This window comes from Megalops cyprinoides, chromosome 3 (genome assembly GCF_013368585.1).
Source record: "Megalops cyprinoides isolate fMegCyp1 chromosome 3, fMegCyp1.pri, whole genome shotgun sequence".
NCBI lineage: Eukaryota > Metazoa > Chordata > Actinopteri > Elopiformes > Megalopidae > Megalops > Megalops cyprinoides.
This window is the reverse complement of record NC_050585.1, coordinates 21,502,561-21,526,861: the sequence shown is the minus strand read 5'-3', so window position 1 is coordinate 21,526,861 and position 24,301 is coordinate 21,502,561. Positions and strand designations below refer to the sequence as shown.

Genomic DNA, 24,301 nt, shown 5'->3' with positions numbered 1-24,301 from the left:
CACTGTGCTGTTGTGTCTCTGTGCCATACCACACCCTCACTGTGCTGTCCTACTGTGTCACTGTACCATACCACACCCTCACTGTGCTGTTGTGTCTCTGTGCCATACCACACCCTCACTGTGCTGTCCTACTGTGTCACTGTACCATACCACACCCTCACTGTGCTGTTGTGTCTCTGTGCCGTACCACACCCTCACTGTGCTGTACTGCCGTGTCACTGTACCATACCACACCGTCACTGTGCTGTTGTGTCTCTGTGCCATACCACACCCTCACTGTGCTGTACTACCGTGTCTCTGTGCCATACCACACCCTCACTGTGCTGTTGTGTCTCTGTGCCATACCACACCCTCACTGTGCTGTTGTGTCTCTGTGCCATACCACACCCTCGCTGTGACAGCACAGTCTCTACACGAAAGCTTGAAATGGAGCCCCAAAACAGTGCCAAATGTCTTGGACAGGGTGGGGGGTTGGGTTTGGACGGAGACAGAGGGAGAGGCACAGAGGAAGGGGTGGAGAGAGATGAGGGAGGGGTGGACAAATAGAGATTGAGAAAGAAGAACAGGAGAGCTGGGGGATAGATAAACAGAAAGAGAAAGGAAATGGAGAGGATATATTATTAGAGGAGAGAGAGAGTGAGAGAGGGAAGGAGGGACTATAGGTAAATATAAACTGGGAGAGAGAGGTACGGCAAGGATGGGGGGGTGATGTGAAGCCATGTCTCTCACTGTGTGTGTGTGTGTGTGTGCGTGCGTGTGTTTGTGTGTATGTGCATGCGTGCGCGTGTGGTCTCCTAGCAACGCTGTCTGCTGCCTCTCTCTCACCGTCTCGCTGCTTGTGTGTGAAGCCGCCAGAGAGGCGGAGATTAACGCCGGGACTGTGGCGGAATTTCCGAGCTCAGAGGATATGAAACGGAACGGGAAGACAGCGTGCCAGAGAGAGGGCGGCAGCTCGTCTTCATCTCGAATGTCTCCCTCCCTCCCTCCCTCTCCCCATCTCCTCTCTCCTTCTCACAGCCCCCAAACACTCGTCCAAAGCAACATCCAGCTATTGCAGCTGTTTGATAATCTGTGTACACGCTGGTGAATGCTAACTGGTAACTGATTACAAAACAAAAGATGTTTTTACCAGTAAGGTCAAATTGTCTTAATGACTCCTGAAAATCTTACTGCAGACAGCCCCTAAAAGAACACTGGTCTGTCCTTTAAAACATAATTTTTCTGTGAGTATCTGACAGAGGGAGGGAGAGACAGCCCATGGGACAGAGAGAAACAGTAACCACTGATTTCAATATGGAAATATTAATAACAGCAGGTATGGAGTACTTCACAGAGGTGTGTGTGTGTGGGTGGGCGATGGTTTTGTGTAGCCCCCACGTGGTTGATGCAGCAGTCAGGTGGAGAGGGCAACTCAGACACGCACGAGCGTGCACACGCACACGCACATAAACCACATTCCTTGCTACTGGTGCACACCATGAATTTATTTAATATCATCTCTCCCTGGTGCGCAGAGAGTCAGGAGCTGCCAAGCTCTGCTGTCAATACAAAGCCTGTATAACTTATCCTTTTCTCTGTATGCAAAGCCACATGTTCAGCTGTTACCATGCAGGAAATAAACAGAGATTTAGGAAATCATGCCTATTGGTGGTATTTAAAGTCGCAAAACTGCATGTCATTTAATAACTGATATTAAAACATCTCAGCAACATTACAGGAAAATAACCTGCAATCTGGACAGACTGACAGAATTTCCACGGTATATTGTGGCTTTTGCTGTGTTATTGACAAGCATGTAATAATACAGAGCTGGACTAGACAGGACTATTGTCTCCAGTGGGGAGTTGTCGGGTGCCTAAAAAACATGGCAACCCAGGAGGATAGACCGTTCAGTAAAGGCACGTGTGGAAACAGAGCAGGCAGACCCATCATGAGCTCACAGCTTTTTATCACAGAACCCTGACTGAGAGCAGGATTGCCCTTATCTCAGTCTGGCCACCTTCTCAGCTAAAGATGAGCCCTAAATGGTAAGAGCTGCCAGCCGAGTCAGTGAAATAATCTTATAATGGTTCTTAAATAGCTGCAGTAGATCCAGTAGATCTCCATCAGCTGAACGTGAAAAGGAAATCCTCTACCCTCCAGCGCCTCAGAGGAGCGGCCATTCCATCTGTAATGTCCATCCTATGACCACATGTTCACGTGTGCATGACACACGCTGGGGTGGCTCCCTTATGTTGATTTTCAAAGCTGTTATTCATTATAAAGTGCACTTCTGTAATGGCAAAAATGTACAAACTTGTCAGTCCTTATTTAATGGTTTTGTAGTTTTAAGTTTGGCTTATTTTATTGCCAAACCTTCCATTAACAAATTCCTTAATTAAAACATGAGCTTGTGGTCAGTTGGTTAATTAGGACTATTTGCCCGCAAGACAAGAAAAGGACAAGCGATATCACATACTGAGCAAATGAAGGAAGATTAAAATGTATCCATGACAACAACATTTAAATGTTAAAAAAAAAAACACGTGACAGCATTATCACTGACACTGAGGGAAATGTTCATTTAATATTTCATTTGTCTTCAGTGTTCACAGCTGAGCTACTTCAGAAATTAAAGATGAACAAATGTGAGGTGCAGTTCCAAAGCAGGAGAGAAGTCACACACAGTAGTATGAGGTGAGGAGGGAGAAACACACACACACACACACACACACTCACACAGTGTCTATAGCAGTATTAAGCAGGTTTCCGCCAGATGTCACCTGCTGAATCTGAAATGAAGCCATCAGTCAGCCTCCCACCCTGTCAATCACCTGAGCTCCAAACACACTGCAGCACAAATATGTCCCAGGCTCTCCTCAATTTACGCTACGCTGCCCGATCCAACACAACATCCACACAAAGAATATCATTATCTTCACAAACGGTAATCTCTCAGCTGCCGGCGCTGCAGCATTTAGTAAACAAATGAAAATCACTCTGGCGAACGAGTACAGCTACCATGTGACCCATAAACACGGCTGCAGTGGAGCCCTTAGGACCAGCGCACGGCCCGCTTGCTGCGGACTCAGTTCCTAACCACTCGGGGAACAGAGGGGGCGTGGCCAGCAATGACTCAGATACACATCGCTAAACCATATTATTCCATCAATTATTTACAACTCTGTGTTGACAAAGTAGCTACTACAGTGTAAAAATGACTGCTTCCTCCTCCTCCCACCTCTCACACTCTCACTCCCTCTCTAGGTCGAGGGAGAGAAGCAGAGAGAGAGAGTGCATTGGTGAACTGCGCGCAGGGAAGCGCCCTGAGTTTATTTTTGGTTCCTGGTCCATGAAAGATTCATGGGTGATGAGCGTGCATCACAGCGAGGAAGAAGAGCAGCGGGCAAACAGGGAGGAAGATCAGCAATGGACATCGGCAGGGAGGCACTTAGCTCTGTGTGTGTGTGTGTGTGTGTGTGTGTGCTTGTTTTTATGTTTTTATAGTGAATGATTGTGTGTATTACTGACCTCTCCACCTCAGCTGTATATGAAATGTAAAGCGGAACTGCTCTCCCTTGCACCCTTGCTCCACATCTCTCTCTCCTGTGAGTGCAGGATGTATGGCACATGCTCCCACTGACCCTCCCACCTCACCTGCCCTCCCCTCAGCTCCAACCTTTCACTGGCATCTGCACTAACCAAGGTGACACCATCCACCCCACACATGTACACTGACTGAGATGCTCACACACACACATACACACACACACACAGTACATTACATTCATTTAGTAGCCGTTCTTACCCAGAGTAACTTCCACCCATACACTTGCGTGCACACACACACACACACACACACACACACACACACGCACACACGGTGACGAGTGGATTTTTTTAACCTGCAGCACACTCCCACACCAGGGGTCACCCCCTGCCACCAGCCACACAATTACAGCTCCCTCTGCGTCTGAACTCAGTGCAGTGCAGAGCAGCTCAGCACAGCCCACAGCACAATATCCCCCCCTGCCCAGCTGACCCCAGGCCAGCCTCCTCTCCTGCTAGGAGGGGGCCCTACTGGTCCGTCCGATCCAGAAGACCCAGCTTTGCCCCAACACACTGGGACCTGGGAGCACCCCTGGCCCCTGCTGACATCTCTGCCCTCCTCTTCCAGGGCATGCTCAGCAACGGCTCCACCTCCTGTGGAGTCTGGAAATGGAGGGCTGCTGCCGGGAACCAGCCACCCCACCTGTAGGCCAGAACAGCCACACGCCAACCCCACAGGCAGGCAAAAGCACAGCAGCTCTATGGCAACAACCAGAAAGAGGTTGAGCAAAGTATGGCTATGGCACCCACTGAAGAGGCGGATGTCAATATGGTAACAGCAGGGTGGAGCACAGTGCACTATGGTGACCGCCCAAGGAGGCCATCCCAAAGCCTTCACAACCCCGCCCCTACCCTCATGGAGGACTGGAGGCCCGAACGCCATGCTGTCACTGGCCACATTGAGAGCAGCGCGCCTGTCCTGGCGGACGTTCTACTGCAGTATGAGCTCCTCCATCTGCGACTGCATTAGCCATTGAACGACCTCTCAGTCTTACTTCGCTGTATGCCACGAGTATCTCTGACAGCCTGGTGCAAAAGCCAAAAACACTACCACTCGACAGAATATCTCTTAGAAACCATTACCCACAAGCCCTCTCTTTCAAGCAGGCAAGGACTAGGACTTTGGCTGGGGCTTTAAACAACGTCCCAGCATCAGGGCGAGGACCCATAACCACTATACCACTGAACAGCCCTGATGCTGTGGGAAACTTCACTTGAACAGGAGACAGAAGACACGGCATCAATGACAGCATCGACAGCCGACTGGCAGTTTAACGGCGTTTCCTGCAGTTGATCTGCCCGACGAAGCGGTCGGTAACAGCGGGTTACCGTGACCAAAATAACTGTCCTGTCATGAAGAGAGAAGTTTGCCGTTTTTACCTCTCCGTTTTTCTGGGACAGGGGCATGCAGGGGGGCTGGGGGATCTGCGAGCTGGAAGTCTCTCTCTCTCTCTCTTTCTCTCCTCTCCACACGTACCATTTCATGTCCCACAAAACCATTTCTCTGAAACATTTATGTTGCTTGTCTGTTTTTCCCCTATCATTCTCCAGCTCTCTTCCAACCTTTCTGTTTTTTTTCTGGGCTGTTGCTGAGCAGGGTACAAACCATTCTCTTAATCCGCCTTCCTCCTTCACTACCTCCCTCGCTCCCTCCCTCCCTCTTTCTCTCTCACTCTCTTTTAAGAGTGCAATGTAATACCCCACAGAAAAGGGATGATGAAGACGGTGATCCTCATGTTACATTACCCAGAGCCGCTTGCAAAGCCAAATGTAGAAAAACACATACTGTATGATAGGGACACATGAACAACAGTGCATGGAGAAGCACAGACCGCATCTGTGACACAGGTCACTCTGTCACACCTCACTGTTATAACCCCTGAGTGAAGAAGAGCTACAGCAAAAAGGACAAGCTCATATAATCCTACAATAAGATATAGGAAAAAGCGAGACCTTAGGCACCTTATGATTAGGTAGAGGACCCAGAGGCACTCTAAAGAGGTAGGTCTGCGGCCTGTGGTGGAGGATGGTCAGAGATCCCATCCAGCGAGAATTACCATCCAGTGCAACTCAAGGCAGAGACTAAGAGGTGCAGCAGGGAGCATGCGAGAAGCACCACACACCCCATAAATCTCCACAAAGATTTGTGTCACACAAGCTGCCAGTTTTTATTTCTTTTTAGTCTGGCTATAACAGAAGAAGCCCAAAAGCTACAAAACCCTCATCTCACTTCTCAACTTGCCAAGAGACGTGAAAAAGCTCAGCCTGAACAAGGCTTGCATACACTGGACTGAGGCTACAACCAAGCACAGCACTCCGAGAGCAGAGGCCACCACACCCTACCAACCATGCCTCCGTCACAGACTTTCTACGCACTGAACAGATATTCAGTGCTGGCGTGCTTAATGTTAAATCTGCCATTGCTGAGTCCAAACGTGATGTGACTTGTTGTGGGAGGCATTCATATCCAGTTTTAGTGGGTGTTATGATCCTAAACTCTTTTTTTTTTCACAAAAACCCTGGACAAACCTGGGATTAAGTCAAATATTCATAAGTTATTAATACTTTCTAAACATTTTTTCCATGTATTTATACTTACGCTTGAAGCATTGGATAAATATTCAGTAATATTCAGTATGACACACGCTGCGAGACGGTTTGGGAATGACACGACACGGAAAGCAGCGAAATGCAAATCACGGCCTTCAGACAGGCGCTCATTACAGGGCGAGTGAGACAGGGCACGCATTGAAAGAATAACATGAATGAGTCTTCTTCAGCTCCCCCCTCCCGAGTTCACCGAGCTAGAGCAACACACTAAAACAAAGAACCCTGACGTGGAAAAAAACCTCTGCTGCTTCTTCAGCCCTCTCTCACCCTGCCAACATGCTGACTTTTTCTCCCTTTCTCATCTGCATACCTCTCTCTCTCTCTCTCTCTCTCTCTCTCTCTCTCTCTCTCTCATTGTAAGCCAGGATTTTGTCTCCTGAAACAGTGGTGATATTTTCAGAAATATCATAAACACGGACCATCCTAATTCAGGGGCTGTGAAACTGGGAGTGTCTGTACTCATGTAGGAGAATAGTCAAAGACAGAATTTTTTTGTGATCCAAGGTCAAAGTTTGCTTCTCTTCTTCATAACTTCTCTCCCACGGTGACTGCAGAACTGACGAGGGCAAAGCTCCATTTGCACAGCAGAGCTGAAACTGCCACCGTAAGTAGGACTGCCCGGTGCCAATGTCTACGTGAGGCACTGACACCACAAACACGGTCTCGGGTCATCAGGCTGGCTGGGCAGATCTTTTCAAATCTGTTCTAGAGAAATGTGGCACTGGTTTGAACCCTGCTAGAAAGAAGCTCTCCCAGCTACACTCGGTTAACATGCATAGTTAGCATTAATGGCAAACCAATAAATATGAGAAGCAGTCTTTGCTGACACCATTGCCTTAAGACAGAAACTACCAAAGGAGATCTTGCATGAAAAAATGAGTCACTCAGCTGTTGTCAATTCTTGTGTTACTGTGTTCTGGGTTATTGAATTTGAGGCTATGAGTCAAGCACATAAACTGGCCTCTAGGGTGGAGACAAGGCTAGCCAAGGCTAGCCTAACTCCAAGCTGTTAGCTGTGTATGTGTGAATTTAAAAACTATCTTCCACTGTGGGCTGCTAATGTAAATATGGAAAACAGTTCTTTCAGGGACAGCATTGATTGGAATGCACAGCGATCAGTTTCATGGGAGACAAAGCGCTTCCACTGTGAACTTGAGAGGTTACATGACAATTTGACTTTATGGCAATGCATACTGCTGGAGCCTCAGGAACATGCATTTTCTCCACCATGCCACCAGGAGGCTCGCTAGTGAACCATTGATTCATGATGACCTCTATCGTGCATGGCTAAATTTCTGTGGCAAGTTTTACTGAGTTTTTTTTTTTCTAAGGCCCACAGAGTATTGTTGGAGAAATGTTATACTAGAGATCTATGCCATCCTGTGAGCCTAAAGTACAGTTAAAAAGAGATTTTGTTTCTACTTCCAATTCATTAAAATGTGTTAAAAACCTATAAATATTAACCTGCAACTCAGAGCTCATGACTTTGAGTAAAGCAAGATTTTAGTAAGGTCCACATAAATTCACATGTAAAAAAGGCAGAACCATTGCCTATGCCACATAACCCGAATGTAAACTACTGAAGATACATGTCTTAAAATACAGTGATTGATTTAAAAAGGATAGTAAAAGACACTCCTTCTTGATGAAGACGTAGAAGATTACAGTAGTTTTAACATTTTAATGCAACCAGACAAGGTGTGGGCAGGTGCCCCTGTCTACAGTGACACTGTACACTTACTGTCTCCTGATTTTTGTATTGGGGTAATCCAGCGGGTGTGTTAATTACATACTCAGAGGAAGACATTTAGAATGGCTTGTGATGTGTACAAACACATGCCAGCCAATCCAGACTGTAACAATATAGCCTTAATGAAGGAAAACAGTTCTTAGTAGTTAGTGCCATTTTCAGCTCTTGGAACGTGTGATTATAAGGGTGATTCCACCGCCAGGTGCATGGGTCCATGCAGAGCGGCTCTGTATGTAATACCCCAACCATGCACACACACACACACACACACACACATACTTCACATAAGCAACAGAGTTATAAACAGCAGCATCATGCGTGCAACGGTCACGTAAAGACAGAGCTGCTCCATGTGCTGAAGAGCAAGCACAGCTCAGGCCCAGCACACACGGCAACACACCACACAGGACACGGCTTACAATACAACCCATTCAGATGCAATTCACTTCCTCCCACCACAGCGGTGGGCATCTCTGTGCCGCTAATGCCACAACCCCCGTGCAGATTTCCTTGTTCTCCCTGAAGGTGAGACACAGCGTACCTGATGCAGATGTTTACCTGCTATCCTTTCTCCGGGTAACTGAACCACTTAGATAATTTATGGCATGGCACAAAACAGGGGCTTTGCCAGAACTCCAGACCCAGGATAGACTAAATCTGCCCTAGAAAATCTACAGATAACACTAAACGGTCTTAAGATACATATCTGTCCCTATTCCCTTAACACAATGAAGGAAAACCTTTAAATGTACCTTTCCCAAAGAATTCACGGCAAGAGACTGTCAAATTATGCCAAATGCAGAATTGTACACCAACACCTCATTCAAACATTTTACGAGCGCAAACTGTTAAGAAATTACACGCTGTGGGTACACAAACCCAACACTCGGAAACACAGCTTCGTTCCCTACGCGAACACAATGACAGCACACCCCGATCAAAATACACACGCACGGCCGCGCGCTTCCATCCAGACAGTAGTCGTACTCCCAAACTCACGCGCACATTCACACACCTGGCCATATTACACCATTCAAGACTACGCGCATTAGTACAAATCAAGGTGCATAAAATGAAAGCCTAGACATAAACACTGCCATGTTTTGTTGTTCGTAAAAGTATGATTGCCAGGACTACTGAAAACAGCTGGGAAAAAAATTAATTAGTGGATGTCCAGGTTAACCGACATTATTTCGTTCGTAACAATAAAAAGCAGAAGGTTCATCTTGATCACCATCACTAGGAAGTTTTTTTTTACATAGTCTATACGTTTTACTAACGCGTAAACATTTGTTAGTACTATTTACTCCTAAGTGCGCTCAACCTACACTGAAACCCGTCATTCACGAACTAACTAGGCAAAGCATGATAGGGGACTTACCTGTGTTTCTGTGGTTGATTTCACATCCAGACACGAGATACGAGCCGTGAATATTCACACTGGTGACGAGTGATCAAAAGCTGGCTATTAGTTGAACTGTATGGTTTTGTATAGAACTCTTTTCAAGCTATTAATAATTTAAAACCCAATATCATTTGCAGTCCGATTTTATTACGAAACAAAATCAGGCCATTTTCATCAGTGTGTGGCTTACAGATGGCCAAATCCGTTTCTTGTGCCCATTAGACAATGTTCAAATAATGGGACAAATACTGTTCTGCACATAGCTGGCGGTACATGAACAACGAACTGCGGCTTGACGCAGAGGGAAATAGAATAGAAAACATTGACGATACCTAGCTGTAGAAACAAACAACACAACCTCACTCTGGATGCTGATGATATTGCAATCTTCAGGCTAAGGTTGCGAAGGGAACAGGGGAAAATAGCGTCATTGTGAATATGTATCCGGAAAGAGGCGAAGGAAGTATTTGGGGGGGAAAAAAGAAAAAGAGAGACAGAAAGATAATGCAGTTATTTACTTTCCATTTCTTTCATCAGACGCGGCGTATCCGACTCGGGCTGAAACCTCTGGTGCAGTTCATTGCGACGTTAAAAAATTTCACCTAAAAAAATCTCATTCACAAAAACAATACCGGAATGTTTCTGAAGCTCAGCGTTCTCTGGATCGCTAGAAATGAACCAATGAGTAGAAATAAACAACAATCAATCAACACGATTTGTCGATTGAAGTAATACCATTAATATTAATATTTCAGTTTCCCCGCAGGCGGTAATGGCTCAAATCCCAGGCGCGATGAAAAAGGTGATGAAGATTCCGTTTTCACGCGCACCTCGCTCCCCCGAATTCCTGTTTTGGAGACGTTTTACCATTGTGTTGTTTTCTAAGGGTTGACATTAACTGTGCATATGGCAATGCTTCATTGCGTTTTCGAAATGTTCCTTCGTTTATATTTTGTACGCTGCCCTTTTTCCCCTCCCTCTCTCCCCCTGTAATAACCTCCTCGCGAGTGTTTTGCCAGCGCTCTCGGTACAGACGTAAGCAGACTGTCAGCGTGCAGGGTTCCTCGCGCTGTCAACGGTCAGACCAGCTTCCACACACCACACACACATGCAGCGACATTCACATGGTAAAACGCACGGTAATTACACAAATACTTGACATTTGTACACTACGCAATGCAGTACATAAGTACAAACGACAAAAGCAAAAATGTATAAATAACACGGCCAACCGGAATTTGTACACATAGAAACACACACACCAAATAAGCAAGAGACCTAACTGGCAGAGACTCTCTTACTCGACCTAGAGAGATACTAATATGCCCAACAATAAATACGAACACCGTCACGGATGCACTCTGAAGGTAAAAATATACATGCTTGCTGCCTGACACCAGCATACAATCATACAAACGTTAACAAAGCACATACATGCACTCACAAACTACTTTTAAAAACTAGCCTAACCAAGCAGGACAGTCCAACCTTTACTCCCCACAGTCATCATCATATAAGGGTATGAATATGCATTCGGCCCATGATTTATTAGTTTGCAGAGCTTAAAACGAATAGCTTATATGTGTGTATGTGTGATAGTTCTCCCAGCCACCTCGACTCTCAACATTAACTATCTATTCATCACACATGCATAGCTTTACAGCTTGTACCATCTCTATCTCACACTTTCTTTCTTCCTCTTCTGGTGCCTCACTCCATCCTCTATCTCCATCCTTCAACTGCCATTTTCAACTTTTGTCTCTCTCTCATTCATTCATTCATTCATTTGTTCATTCATTCATTCATTGTGTCTCTCTTTCTCTGTGCTAAAATAAATAGATTCACCTTTATTGCAGAACAGTACAGACTCTTGGTATCTATGCATCTGGATAGTAGTGCTTGCAAAGGTTTCTGGGATTTTGTGAACCCAAGCAGGTTAAGAGGTCACCTGGATAACAGCAGCTGTAAAGGACCCTGTGAGCAAATCTGGCTTGGATATACCTTTATTGTATAAACATACCAGCAGGTATGACCTGTGACCCACACTCACTGATTCATTCCCTTGAGAGTTCTGTGCTCTACACTCACTGATTTGTGTATGTGAGAGGAAGAGATAGCAAGAAAGATGGTGTAAGGGGTAACAGAGAAACAACAGGCCTTCCAGGTCAAGGGTCAATTTTCACTAAGTGTGAAATGAAAGATAAGCCGAACGTATACATTCACACTCCAGTACTGTCAAAGGTGTCAAACAGAGCCCTGGTAACAGGATAATGACTTTTTTTCCCCTGCCACACAATCTTGCAGTTTGTTTCCTTTTCATTTGCTTGTGCTGAACAAAAATCTGCTTTACAAATCCATTCAGTACATTCATTACACTAGTCGTATGCATCATGAATAGATGGACAACTTCAGCTTGGGAGCAGAGGTAACACACAGCACTCATGGGAATGCTTTGCTGGAGCTTAGAGGCTGTCCCCTAAATGGAATAGGATATTGTAGCAACATAAAAAGATTTGTTTACTTTGTGTGTCTCTCTGGTGGCCTTTAAAGAAAACTGGTTGATGCCTATTTTCAACAGGTGAACCAAAGACCAGGCCTCTCCTTGAGAAACCATGCCTGACAGCACAGCTGGTGTTCTCAAAAGACCAGTGCAAATGTAGGTCGAGGAGGTTGAATAGACAGACAAGAAAGAGCTGCAGAGAGAGAGAGATGGAAAGGAGGATTAAGGCAAAAAGAGGAAGAAAAACATCAGGGAAATCAACTGCAACCCTCACAGTCCTGTGTGGCTCTTCTGCAACCCTCACAGTCCTGTCTTTGGAGTATGGATCCTGGTGAGTTCTGTGGCTTTTTACACAACACAGTGGGATGTCTGCCAAATATTGCTCAAATGACACATATCAGGAAAGCTCACTAAACATTACAGTGCTGCAAAGAAAACCATTCAGGAACCTCATCAACCTCCTTCCAAACCATTGCTAAACTCAACAAGTGTTTTTTCCTTCCTGTTTATATACACAAAGATAATCAGAGGCAGGGTAAAGCTCTTAATAGAAAAATGCTGGTAGAATAGAATAAACAGATGTGTACTGATGCTCTCACATAAGGGAAGTCATGGCTCAATTAGCCACTGTAAACTAAACCCTGTATATGATTCAGCACAGGGTTAATCCTTTATATTGACATTTTGCACTTAAGCTGATGATACTGGCCTGACACAGCCCCAGCTGAGCAGTAATGCAGGGCATCTTCCTGAAATGTAGGTATATAAATGTAATCACTGGGGCAATTTAATGTCCATCACATCTACAGTTTGCATGCGTAAATGTACAGAGTAACAGATGGTGGTGCTCGTATTGTGTTTCTGATTGCGTGTTTCACTGCACGCACGCATTTGCAGTTGAATAAAAAGCTCTCTCTACAACCATTGCGCATTAAAGCCCCCCTCTCTCCAGCTACTCAGGAACAATACAATTCTACCCCCTTTGCCTGTTTTTCATTCATTTCCACCACTCTAAATGTGTGCTCCTTTTTGTCATTTCACACATTTTCTTCATGTGAATTAATACAAAAACCTAACTAAAATGTCAGTCAGGAATGAAAGTGTGAGGACAGGAGGCTCCCATTACTGAATAACTGAGGGGAACAAAGGGGGCAGAGGCACATGGCAAAGGCAGAGAGGATGATTGTGGAAGGAAGTAAAGGAGGAATGAGGTCACTGAAAGGAAGGAAAGAGAAAGTGCAGAAAAGACAGAAAGTGGAAAATGGAATTCGCCACCATAAGCGTTGTGTCACATGACCTGGGACTGAAGGAAACCACAGGTAAACGTAACCTACATCTCATTTCATTTACATTCCACTTCACAAAGTAGCACTCAGCTGTATGAGTTACTTTTTTTTTTTTCTAAAGAAAATTATTAGCTACAAACATTCACTGTTTCAAGGACTGTTGATGAGATGATTCACAGATAAACATTTTGAATTTGACTCTCCTCAGTAAAGCTGGAAATGTCATGTTGTTTCTATTCATGTTTTGACAACAAAATATAAGATTCTGTTAAATGATGATTGTCAATAGCAAAATCACTCCTACTGTTTTATTGGGGTGTGCAACTCTTACTGTCCTTTCAGTAGCCTCTAAACAGCTGGCATTAACCTATTGAAACGTCAACGCTGTGCATGCTGTCATGTGAATTTGCAATTTTTTAAAGCTTACACCTCAGCAGCACAGAGGCTATGACGTGATTTTAACGGTACATTTATTAACTATGTTACCCGTTTGAAAACGGAATCAACAGGAGCGCAGCCTCGCGATAGGAACCTCATAAATCCCATTATGGGTGGAGTCATCAGGCGCTCTCAATCACTGACGTGTGTGAACCAATCCAAAGTCCATAGCAGAAAACTATGCTGGATTTAAATCAACAAACGGCTTGAAACGATAGTTCAATCTGTGCTATAGTGCAACAAGTACTCTTCCTTTGTTACAACATAAGATAAGAGCAGACCGTTTGGAGTTACACTTGGCAACAAAGAAGTTCACAACCTTTCGTTAGTTTTGACCCATCTGTTAACTTAGGTTTGCCTCAGCACTGCTCTTCGAATTTAAAATCGCACCAGCGAAAGCCAGATAGACTTCAGGGGTAGTGAACTTATTGGAAAAACTTTGTGCGAAAACTCACAAGAAATCAAAACACGGGGATACATTTAGTAAATCATGTAACCTACGTTGACGCAAAAGCATTTCTCTGATGTAACTTCAGTCAATTGTGCGGTGTAGAAAATGTTAATTCAAGCTCACAATGCTACAAACCAGAGGTATGGCATTTCACGATTGATGGCGTCAGACAGGAAATCGCAATTTCAGCTCTTGATTGGCTGGGCGTACACCCAAGCCTCACATTTCAAGTCATTGAAAACACAAGAGGTACTGGGACTCACTAAACGTGCTGTCATCTCCCAGGTTCCAATAAACCAGTCTGTCTTGTTCATGGTAACATATGTAGACTTTAGAGATCGGTTAAATGTCAAATGTATTTTATCAAAATACCAAAACGATTCTTTGAAGCTAGTGAGGATGTAGGTCTGTGATATAGACTCAATCAAAGATGAAGGCTGAGCTTGTTCTGCCGAATGTCCTCCTGCCAAGACGTCTGCCGACAGCGGCGGCTGTATAGAGGATCCTCTGTTCTCTCACACAGCGTAAGTGTTGAGGTATTCCAGCTGCCTCGCATTTCCTGGCACGGCCTTGTTGTGTCATAGCACGCGTCTCTGTGTTGTTAAGAGGGTAGTTTTTTGTTTGTTTGTTAGTTTGTTTTTTAATATACATTTTATACATGAGATATACATTAGTACACAAACTGGTAAGAGTGAACAAACAGATTTAAAAGGGGTAGATAAATATTATGGAGAAATGTATTATAAACCACGAAATTCAATGAAGTCTCTTTCTCCAACAGCGAAGCGCTCATTGGCTTAGACAAGACTATCGATTAATTAGCCGAATAATTAATTGACCCGGATGATTACATTGCAGTCGGAAGGGGAGAATTGAGGGTGTCCTGTTGCACAACATTCTGTCCGGGTTCGCTGATCTTTGCATGATCCGAACGTCTATTGCCCATTCATTGTCCCCAGCGTTTTACCAAATCTCCACACGCATCACGTTACCGGGAAACGGTGTGCACACCGCCTTCTTGTACAATGATTTTAATATGTGTTTTTAAAATAGGAGGGGAGCGTTTGACTATGACAATTCCTTACAACTGCAGCGCTGAGAAAGCAATGAAAATATTGTCCAGAAGAGGGCGGTGTGGTCAAGCTGTGGACATTGGCACACCAGCGTCAAACAACAGGGCAAGGGTGAACACGTCGTCGAGTGCTGCCACGTATCTGTAATTGTAGGTAAAGGAGTCGCGCTTTAAATCCCCTCCATAATGTTTTAAAAAAAACCCTTCCATGCTGGTGAAAAGCTGCTTTAAACACTTCCAGTGGTAGTGTTTCAGAGAAGCATCTATCTGCAGCACAGATTGGGTTGTGTACTGTGAGCTGGTCCTCAGTGTAGGCTGATTGACAGGCCCAGAGTTGTGCTGGTGTTTAGAACTGAATCACAGATTTCACCTCAAACCAACATTAACACAGGTTTTGTGATGTATAACATTTATGTACTCGCTAGGGTTTCTGCCCAAGCAATAATCACAAGCTTCTGTTGTGCATGCAGTGTTTTACTGAATGAGATAGTAGTTTCATCATCATTCCCATGTTTTTTTACAACCTCGTTTGTATTTTTCCCTTGTACTGTCAATGATCACTTTATAGCCTTTACGGCAACTAAATGACAGTGTGCTCACTGGGATGCAATGGAGAATAGTGCAGTAATCATACCTTCAGACAGGGTGACATTGCTGGTGACATTTCCACCTGGTTACCAAGCCCAGCCTTTTAGCGATATGATGATGTGTGTAGAGCATGAGGCCAGCGTTTGCTTCCAGGTTGTGTGTGTGTGTGTGTGTGTTGGTTTGGGGGGGGGTTAAGCTTGTTGTTTCCCTTGGAAACGTCTCATCGACATATTGGTGTTATCAGTGGGGGGGGTGCCCATGTGAGCTAGGTGTGCAAGGATGTGCAGGGTTGCAGTGTATCAATCGCACCTCTAGAGACTGTGATGTCATTAGTGAAAGCTTGTGGCAGAACATTTCTGCCTCACTATGAGGGCCAGCTTTTTAGAAATATGGATTTGTCCCAGCACTGAAGAGGGAGGCACCAGTGTTCAGTTCTCAGCTCTGGCAGATAAGCTCCTTGGCTTCACTGCACACCGCACCCTGGCCACAATATCCATACAAGTACTGTGTCTGCCAAAGTGGACATTCCCACATTTACAAATTATAGAGAATGTTCATGTATCCCCCCCCCCCCCTCTCTCTCTTTCTCTCTCTCTCTCTCTCTCCCTCCCTCCCCCTCTCCCTCTCGCTATCTCTCTGTCATATACACACAGAACCGGGGTGTAAAGGTAGGCAGCACCTGTAGGGCTGTATAGGGGTGACAATGCTGGACTCTTTCGCCTTCCTCTTGACATTGACAGTCAGTTTGTGTGTCAACGTGTCGGGATAGTGAGCGATCGCTATCAGCGGCCTGGATTGAACTGACCAAAGTGCACGAAAACTCTGGAGGAGGCGCCGCATGTGTCTGGGTCAGGGAAACTGTATAACGCTACATCGGACCGAGAGGCAAGCGACACGCGTTACGGCCAAGCCGTTCTGAACGGTGACAGGTAAAGACGGCAATCTGGAGCCGCAGACAGCATAGTTAGCGTTAACAAGCGTTGATAGTCTTGCAAAAAAGTGACATTGGTTGAGCTAGATTCATATATCGAATATTTTTTAATAATTAACTGGGTGACATTTGACTGAACTGTACACTTTGCACTGGTGTTTAGATTGGAACAAGGATAATGGAACGTACTGCAACTGTATCAGTTATTTACTTTAAATACAATGTTAATATCACGCACGAATGTGTCCAATCAAAGCATCATGTTAAGGGTAATAATTTCGTACCTATAACTTTACTGCAAGTGGGAATTTACTAGAAAGCACAGACCGCTGATGCGGAGAAAATCATGCGTAAATTTTAAAAAGGACTCCTTTCTCTTCTTTTATCGACAGTTGAGTTAAATTAACATGACAATATTTCCCGAAAACTCTGCTAAAAGGGAAAGCGAGGCAATTATTACGACAGGTTAAATAAACGTTTGACACCCAGACCTGTGGATGAGAGTAGGGTTGCATACATGTTTATTTTATGTATTAGCAGTCCTTTATATAACTGTCGTCTAATTGTTTATTTACTTAGTTACGTGCATTTGTCAGGTAAACCCTTGAAGTATCCGTAACACACACCTAGGCTAATCTGGGGCGCATAGTTGGCATTACGTGCCATGTACAGTCAAGCAATATGTCTGCAAAACTAGATAAGAGATCAGATGGCAAGAGGAAAACTATTTATATGGCCTAATAGTCACTTCGATAACAGAAATGACAGTGCTGCCAATGTTGGTTAATGTCATAGTGTAGACTGCAACAAGCGGTGCACTAGTCTTGATTTGCTGTATTGTTAAACATTTTAACAACGTTTCAACACAGATTCGTGCTCACAAATGACTTCGGTTATTCAAGTTGTAATTTGTATGGCGCTAATAGCGCCGCGCCATCACGCATAGTCTTATCGGAGAGATTCTGCTCCCTGTGATCTCTGAGCGATCGAAAGTTTCGTTAATCAACCATGCTTCTCTGAGTTATCAGGATACTATGGAAAAACACCCCTGGTTAGCGAGGCTGGATCTGAATACATTTAAATGGTTAAAAAAGAGGAAGACTCGTTGAAGATTAGTTCTGTCTATCTCTACAGGTTGCTGATATGGCGCAGGAGAAGACGCCATGGAAAGAGTTTGTGGAGAAACTCAGTGTGCTGCAATGGGTGCTCACCTTCCTGCTGATGGGTAAGAGAGAGCAGCTCACCTGAGCACCTCACACACCCATCCGCTTGTGTATGATAGGCTGTACATCATTATGCCTTTGCCACACGCACATACACACAAACACCACTTGTGCATCAGTGGTGAAGTCCATTTACATCCACGCACTGATTACCAACATCTGACAGGCTCACTTACAGACAGAAGCAGCCCTAATTATGTATTCTTCTGTTAACCAGTAATCTACTGTGTGATACACTTTTCTGGTGTGCTCATCTGTCTGCCTCACTCTGCCTGTGTCTTTCCCTCTGCTTGAGCAGGTGTGTCCTGTGTTCTGTTGATGGTCTACCTGATGTTCACCTCTCTGTGGCTCCTGCCCACTGTCTACATGATCTGGATGGTTATGGATTGGGACACGCCAGAGAGAGGTACTAACCCCTGCTCCTTACCCCAAAAACAACAGCCCAGAATTCAAAATATCTCTTCACTGCCCTCAACCAGTTCCTTCCATTTTCCTATAAAAAAAAATAAATTAACTGAGACAGATTAAAGCACATGACTGTCATTCAAGGAAAATTGCTCACACACACAGTATCCCCCTACATGTGTCACTGGTGCCCAAGCACAGTTAAATATAATTCTCTCTTTGGCCACTAGGGGGCAGGCGGAATGAGTGGGTGAGGAACTGGACTGTGTGGCAGCACTTCCAGGAGTACTTCCCTGTGAAGGTGAGCAAGGATCTGTCACAGAGTTGGGAGAGTGGCTACGCTGTTTGAAGGTTTACGCTGTCTGCACTGTGTACTTTTTTTGACACACTCTTCCCTTCCACAGCTGGTAAAGACAGCAGAGCTGAACCCCAAGAAAAACTACATCCTGGGGTCACACCCCCATGGGATCATGTGTGCCGGAGCCTTCTCCTGCTTCAGCACAGAGTGCAGTGGGTTCAGCCAGACCTTCCCGGGCATGCGCCCCTGCCTTGCTATCCTGGCTGGCCTCTTCCGACTGCCACTCTACCGCGACTACCTCATGAGTGCAGGTTGGGGCGTTTGGGGGGGGGGGGGGGTAGTTTTTGCTCACCAAGATGCATTTCATGAGAGTTTTGTGTTTGTGGCCACGTATCCACACCAAACTGTCTTCATGCCCTCCCCTCCTCATGCACTCTGCACAACTTTCTCTCTTCATTATTTACCTCCCTCTATGCTTTAAGCGCTCCTTCACCTCACCTCTCCTCTTCTCCCCTCCCCACTCCTCGCTCCTTTCTCCCCCCTCCCCTTTCTCCTCCTCCTCTTCTTTTCTCTTTCTCCTCCTCTTCACCTTCCTGGCTTGTCCTCTCCTCTCCTCTTCTCCTTCGGCAGGTATGTGCCCAGTCAGCAAACCCAGTCTGGAGTTCCTTCTCTCCAAGAATGGCAGCGGTAATGCAGTGGTGATTGTGATAGGGGGCGCTGCTGAGTCGCTGTCCTCCTCCCCAGGGGTTAACACTGTGGTGATGAAGCAGAGGAAAGGCTTTGTCAGGCTGGCTCTGGAATACGGGTGAGAGGGGGCGGGGACTGGGGGATAGGGGAGAGAGGGGGCAGGGTGGGGTCGTACTGGGGCTGTAGTCGAGTTGCAGAGAAAATGGAAGGGGTGAGTCCTGGGGAAAGACTGGGGAGGACGTGGGGATGAGATTAGGGTAAAGGAAGTACAGATGATTCCTCCTCTTAGTAAAGGCTTGTGATTAAAGTCTTGTGCATTTATAATTTATTACTCCTTGACATCGACCCTCTGACTTATTTAAGCTTTAGGTTTGTCTTCTAAAATGCATCTCCTTTCTCTGGCTGTAACCACCTACACCTCCAGAGCTGACCTGGTGCCAGTCTACAGCTTTGGGGAGAACGAGCTGTTCCGGCAGGTGGTGTTTGAGGAGGGCAGCGTGATGCGGGCCCTGCAGACAGCCTTTAAGAAAGTCATGGGTTTCGCCCCCTGTCTGTTCATTGGCCAGAGCTGGGGCCTGGTCCCGTACAGGACTCCAATCACCACCGTTGGTCAGTGATGATGTCACAATGACTCATTTTGTTTCCACTTACTCTCTGTACTCTCTCACTACAATACTGTACCTACAGTGGCTTCGGAAAGTATTCAGACCCCTTCACTTTTTGCACACTTTGCAGTGTAGACTAAATGTAGATTAAATGTATTCTTTTGGCCCTCAGTTTACGCACAGTAACCCATAATGACAAAGCATAAACATTTGTAGAAATTTTTGCAAATTTATTAAAAATCAAAAACTGAAATCTCACATAAGTATTCAGACCCTTCATTCAGTACTTTGTAGAAGCACCTTTGGCAGCAATCACAGCTTTGAGCCTTCTTGGTTAAGTCTCTATGAGCTTTGCGCACCTGGATTTGGGCAGTTTCTCCCATTCTTCCTGGAAGATCCTCTCAAGCTCAGTCAGATTGGATGGGGAGGGTCTGTGAACTGTCATCTTCAGGTCTCTCCACAGATGCTCTATGGAGTTCAAGTCCGGACTTTGGCTGGGTCACTCAAGGACATTCAGGGGCTTCTTCAAAGCCACTCCAGCATTGTGTTGACTGTATGCTTCGTATTGTCATGTTGAAAGGTGACCCTTTGCTCCAGTCTGAGGTTGTGTGCACTCTGGAGCAGGTTTTCACCAAGGACTTCTCTGTATTTGGCTGCATTCATCCTTCCCTGAATTCTGCCCAGTCTGTCCATCCCTGCCGCTAAGAAGCACCCCCATAGCGTGATGCTGCCACCACCATGCTTCACTGTAGGGATGATATTAGTCAGGTGATGAGCAGTACCTGGTTTCGCAAGGTGTAGCGCCTGGAGCCCAGCCCAAAGAGTTCAGTTTTTGTCTCATCAGACCAGACAGTCTTTTTCCTCATGCCTTCAGAGTCCTTTAAATGCCATTTTGCGAACTCTAGGTGGACTGTCATATGCTTTTTATTCCAGAGTGGCTTCTATAGCCACTCTACCATAAAGGCCTGATTGACGGAGTGCTTCTGAGATGGTTGTCCTTCCGGCAGGTTCTACCATGTCTGCAGAGGACTTCTGAAGTGACTTCTGAGTAGCCATTGGGTTCTTGGTCACTTCCCTGACCAAGGCCCTTCTTGCCCAGTTACTGAGTTTGGCCAGATGGCCAGCTCCGGGAAGAGTTCTGGTTCCAAACTTCTTCAATTTCACAATGGTGGAACCCAGTGTGCTCCTGGGAACATTCAAAGGTTTAGAAATGTTTTTATACCCTTACCCAGATCTATGCCTTGACACAATTTGATTGCAGAAGTCTACGGGTTCCGTGGACTTCATGGCTTGGTTTTTGGTCTGACGTGTACTGTAATTTATGGGACCTTATATACATAGGTGTGTGCCTTTCTAAATCATGTCCAATCAATTCGATTTGCCACAGGTGGACTCCAGTCTAGTTCTAGAGACATCGCAGCGATAATCAAAGTAATCAGGATGTACCTGAGCTCAATCAGTTTTTGATTTCTAATAAATTTGCAAAAATGTTTTTGCAAAAAAAAAAATGTTTTGCTTTGTCATTATGGGTTATTGTGTGTAGATTGATGGCCAAAAGAATACATTTAATCCATTTTAGATTAAGTCTATAACGCAACAAAGTGCGCAAAAAGTGAAGGGATTTGAATTCTTTCCAAAGACACTATCTCGTCTTCAGGGCTGTGTCCGTGTCTGACTTCATATACATGTGCGCCTCTATTTCAGTTAGGCTGTCCAACCTTTGTGTGAGTGAGCATGTGTACATACACGTGTGAGTGTATGTGTGTATGTGCATGCACGTGTGAGCGTGCCCATGTTTATGAATATACGTGTGTAACTGTGTGTGCATGTGAACGTGTATGTGTGAGTCTTTCTGAAGATATTCATGTGTGACTATATGTGCTAGTGATGGTATTTGTTCATTTGTGTGTGTGTTCGTGACCCCTCCCTCTCTCCCTCAGTGGGTCGGCCCATCTCCGTGCCCCATATCTCTTCTCCTTCTGAGGAGGTGGTGGACCACTACCACGGCCTGTACATGGAGGCTCTGACCCAGCTCTTCCACGAGCACAAGACCCTCTGCGGCCTGTCTGAGAGCCACCAGCTGCACATCATTTAGACCCAGCACCGGATCATCATCATCACAGAATGACTTACTGGTACTGAATCCATCCACATCTTACTGATGGGCTCACCAAATCCCCCACACTGTATCCTGACTGAAACCATAGCATGCCGATTATGTGTACCTTGTGTTCCTAACAGCCATCACTTAGTGATGGTTTAACCCATTGACTCAGCGTTGGTGCTGGAGGCCCAAAATCCTATAGCTCAGGTTTCCTATCTGTCTTTAATATTACGTTCAGTCAAGGCAATGACCAGCTGAACCATGTGCTTGAGACCTGGACAGCACAACAGACTGCGCACACAGTGATCCTCCAGGACCAGGGCTGATAAGCAGACGGGGCATGCGGTGTCTTCTCTTGCACTGAACAGCCAATGACTGTCACTGGAGGAATCCTGCTAGCCAACCCCTGTTCCCAGCCAGACTGTGGTTATGAAGCATAATAAATCAGAGAATATTTTTGAGTTAACGTTCACCTCCCGTAAAAAAGTTAGCTCCTAAAACTTGCCCTAAAGAGTGAAGTTTTTAGTTATGTTCAATGTACCTTTTAGTGAAGTGTGATTGAAAACACTGTTACTGAGGGCATTTACAGCAAACATACTACTGCAAATCTTATTTTTCAGTATGAAAGGTTATTTTGTAAGAATATGCTGGTTTTGCAGATCGAGTATTGGAATTGTGTGTAATTGTGGCTAAAATGCCAGGCTGGGACTAAGTGCCATTTTGGTTTTTATTTTTTACAATATAATAATTATAGCTAATCTCTGTGTAATAGCTAAGTTCACTCAGGTTGCCTGGAGCCATGTCAGAGGCCTGTTGTAGGCTATGGTGGTGTAGTTTGAGAAGGGACCCTGTCTGAGTCTGTATGCTGTGATGTATGTGTAGGACAATGGGACCCAAGTCACCTTTTTTGGTGTGATTTTTGCTGTTGCCTTTTTCAAGATTTCCGTTCTTTTGTCAGAAGAATTTACATGGTCATCAACTTCTTTATTAATTAAAGCCTCTCCCTCACTGATTAATTGAACACAGATAAATCATGAGTATTACTCCCCAGTGACTGTAAATTTTAAGGAATGACTTAAAATTCTTGTCAGGAGTCTTGATCAGAGCTTCTACAAATTATCACTCATTTAAAGAGAAAAAATATTCACAAGCATGTTTAAATGATATGTTAAAAAGCTGTTGACGCAGTTGTGATGTAATCCAAAGGTTTCCACCTTCAGACATCGGTATTCAGGTATGGCACAGACAGGATTGCAGTGAGCAGCAGTGATTGGTGGGTGCTATCTTTCAGCCAATCAGAACTGCTGAACAGAGAGCATTAAATGAGGTCTGGATGACTAATATAACTGGTTGTTTTATTGACCAGATTGTAGAGCACAGAGACAGATATCCCAATGCCTTTGTTTAGTGTTCTGCTACTACTGAAGGTTATTTAATGATTTTTATTGTAGAATTTGTCTTAGTTGAAAATGTGTTCTTCGAGCTATTCTCAGGATTCTTGCACTTCGTCACTTTCAACACAGACTGAGGGAGGGTAGGAAGGCTCCAAGCCAAAGAACATGTCATATATTCAAGGGAGTATTTCACCAGACTGTAAATGTGATATTATCAACAAAAAAAGACTTCATTAAAAACAGTACCAACACTGTTTTGTCTGTTTGATGATGGAAATAACTGACTAAAGAAAAACCATGACATGCCCATTTTCTCACAGAAAAATGACATCACAGATACAGACTGCTATTAGATTTTAAGCAAAGAGGCACAGACCTAAGAGAACAAGTAAAATAGCCTGCTGTTAACCTTGTGTACCAACCCACACCACCAGGTGCCTGACCATGTGCAGACCCTCACAAAGCTTACTTAAGACAATGAGTGACTGCATTTACAGCTTCATCTGCTACAGGTCAGTAAGAAAATGCAAACTATCCCCAAAATCACCATATGTTCTACCTTAAAAATTTTGGAGAAAAAGTGAAATTGTAGAACACTGGAGTACAGTTTAGTGTACATGGCACAATAATTGACTAACAACCACAACAGCCTATACTTCCAGTGAATAACTGAGGCAAAATATGAGCTAATGAATCCTTAATACCTCAAGTTGATAGAAATACAGTTAATACAGATTACATTTTCAGTTTTCCTTCCTTTATTATACAATGTGGACCACTATGTACATACATTTAAAAGCAATTACTAATTTTTTACAAACACTATGACATTTTTTAATATATACAACTACAGAAGAGTGAATATAAATGCACATATGAACACAAAGGAGAAAAGCCATACAACCCACTAGACAACATGCCATCAAATATAACCGCAAAGGTGAAAAGAAAGAGTATTGTCCATAG

At 44.7% G+C, this 24,301-nt stretch overlaps 2 protein-coding genes across 5 annotated transcripts in view; one reads left to right on the top strand and one right to left on the bottom strand.

Moving 5' to 3' along the window:
- LOC118773934 (neuronal tyrosine-phosphorylated phosphoinositide-3-kinase adapter 1) overlaps positions 1-10,363 on the bottom strand; it is a 29,816-nt gene extending 19,453 nt beyond the window's left edge. Inside the window, exon 1 of one of the 2 annotated variants that reach the window (XM_036522968.1) lies at positions 9,330-10,363. The gene's annotated coding sequence lies outside the window, so the exon portion shown is untranslated. The remainder of the gene's footprint in view (positions 1-9,329) is intronic. The other variant, XM_036522969.1, reaches the window with a different exon arrangement.
- Positions 10,364-14,289: 3,926 nt separating this feature from the next.
- Positions 14,290-23,580, top strand: mogat3b (monoacylglycerol O-acyltransferase 3b). Of its 3 annotated transcripts, none has more exons than XM_036524187.1 (9): positions 14,290-14,552; positions 17,754-17,844; positions 18,141-18,248; positions 18,478-18,548; positions 18,652-18,856; positions 19,176-19,350; positions 19,657-19,841; positions 21,778-21,972; positions 22,180-23,580. In XM_036524187.1, the coding sequence occupies exons 1-8, from the start codon at positions 14,484-14,486 to the stop codon at positions 21,930-21,932; spliced, it is 1,059 nt and encodes a 352-aa protein (XP_036380080.1). In that variant the 5' UTR covers positions 14,290-14,483; the 3' UTR covers positions 21,933-21,972; positions 22,180-23,580. The 3 variants fall into 3 exon arrangements, with proteins under 3 accessions (XP_036380080.1, XP_036380079.1, XP_036380082.1); XM_036524189.1 differs by adding an exon at positions 16,342-16,617 and having other exon boundaries at positions 14,491-14,552; positions 21,778-23,580; XM_036524186.1 differs by having other exon boundaries at positions 21,778-23,580.
- The last annotated feature ends 721 nt before the right edge of the window (positions 23,581-24,301 follow it).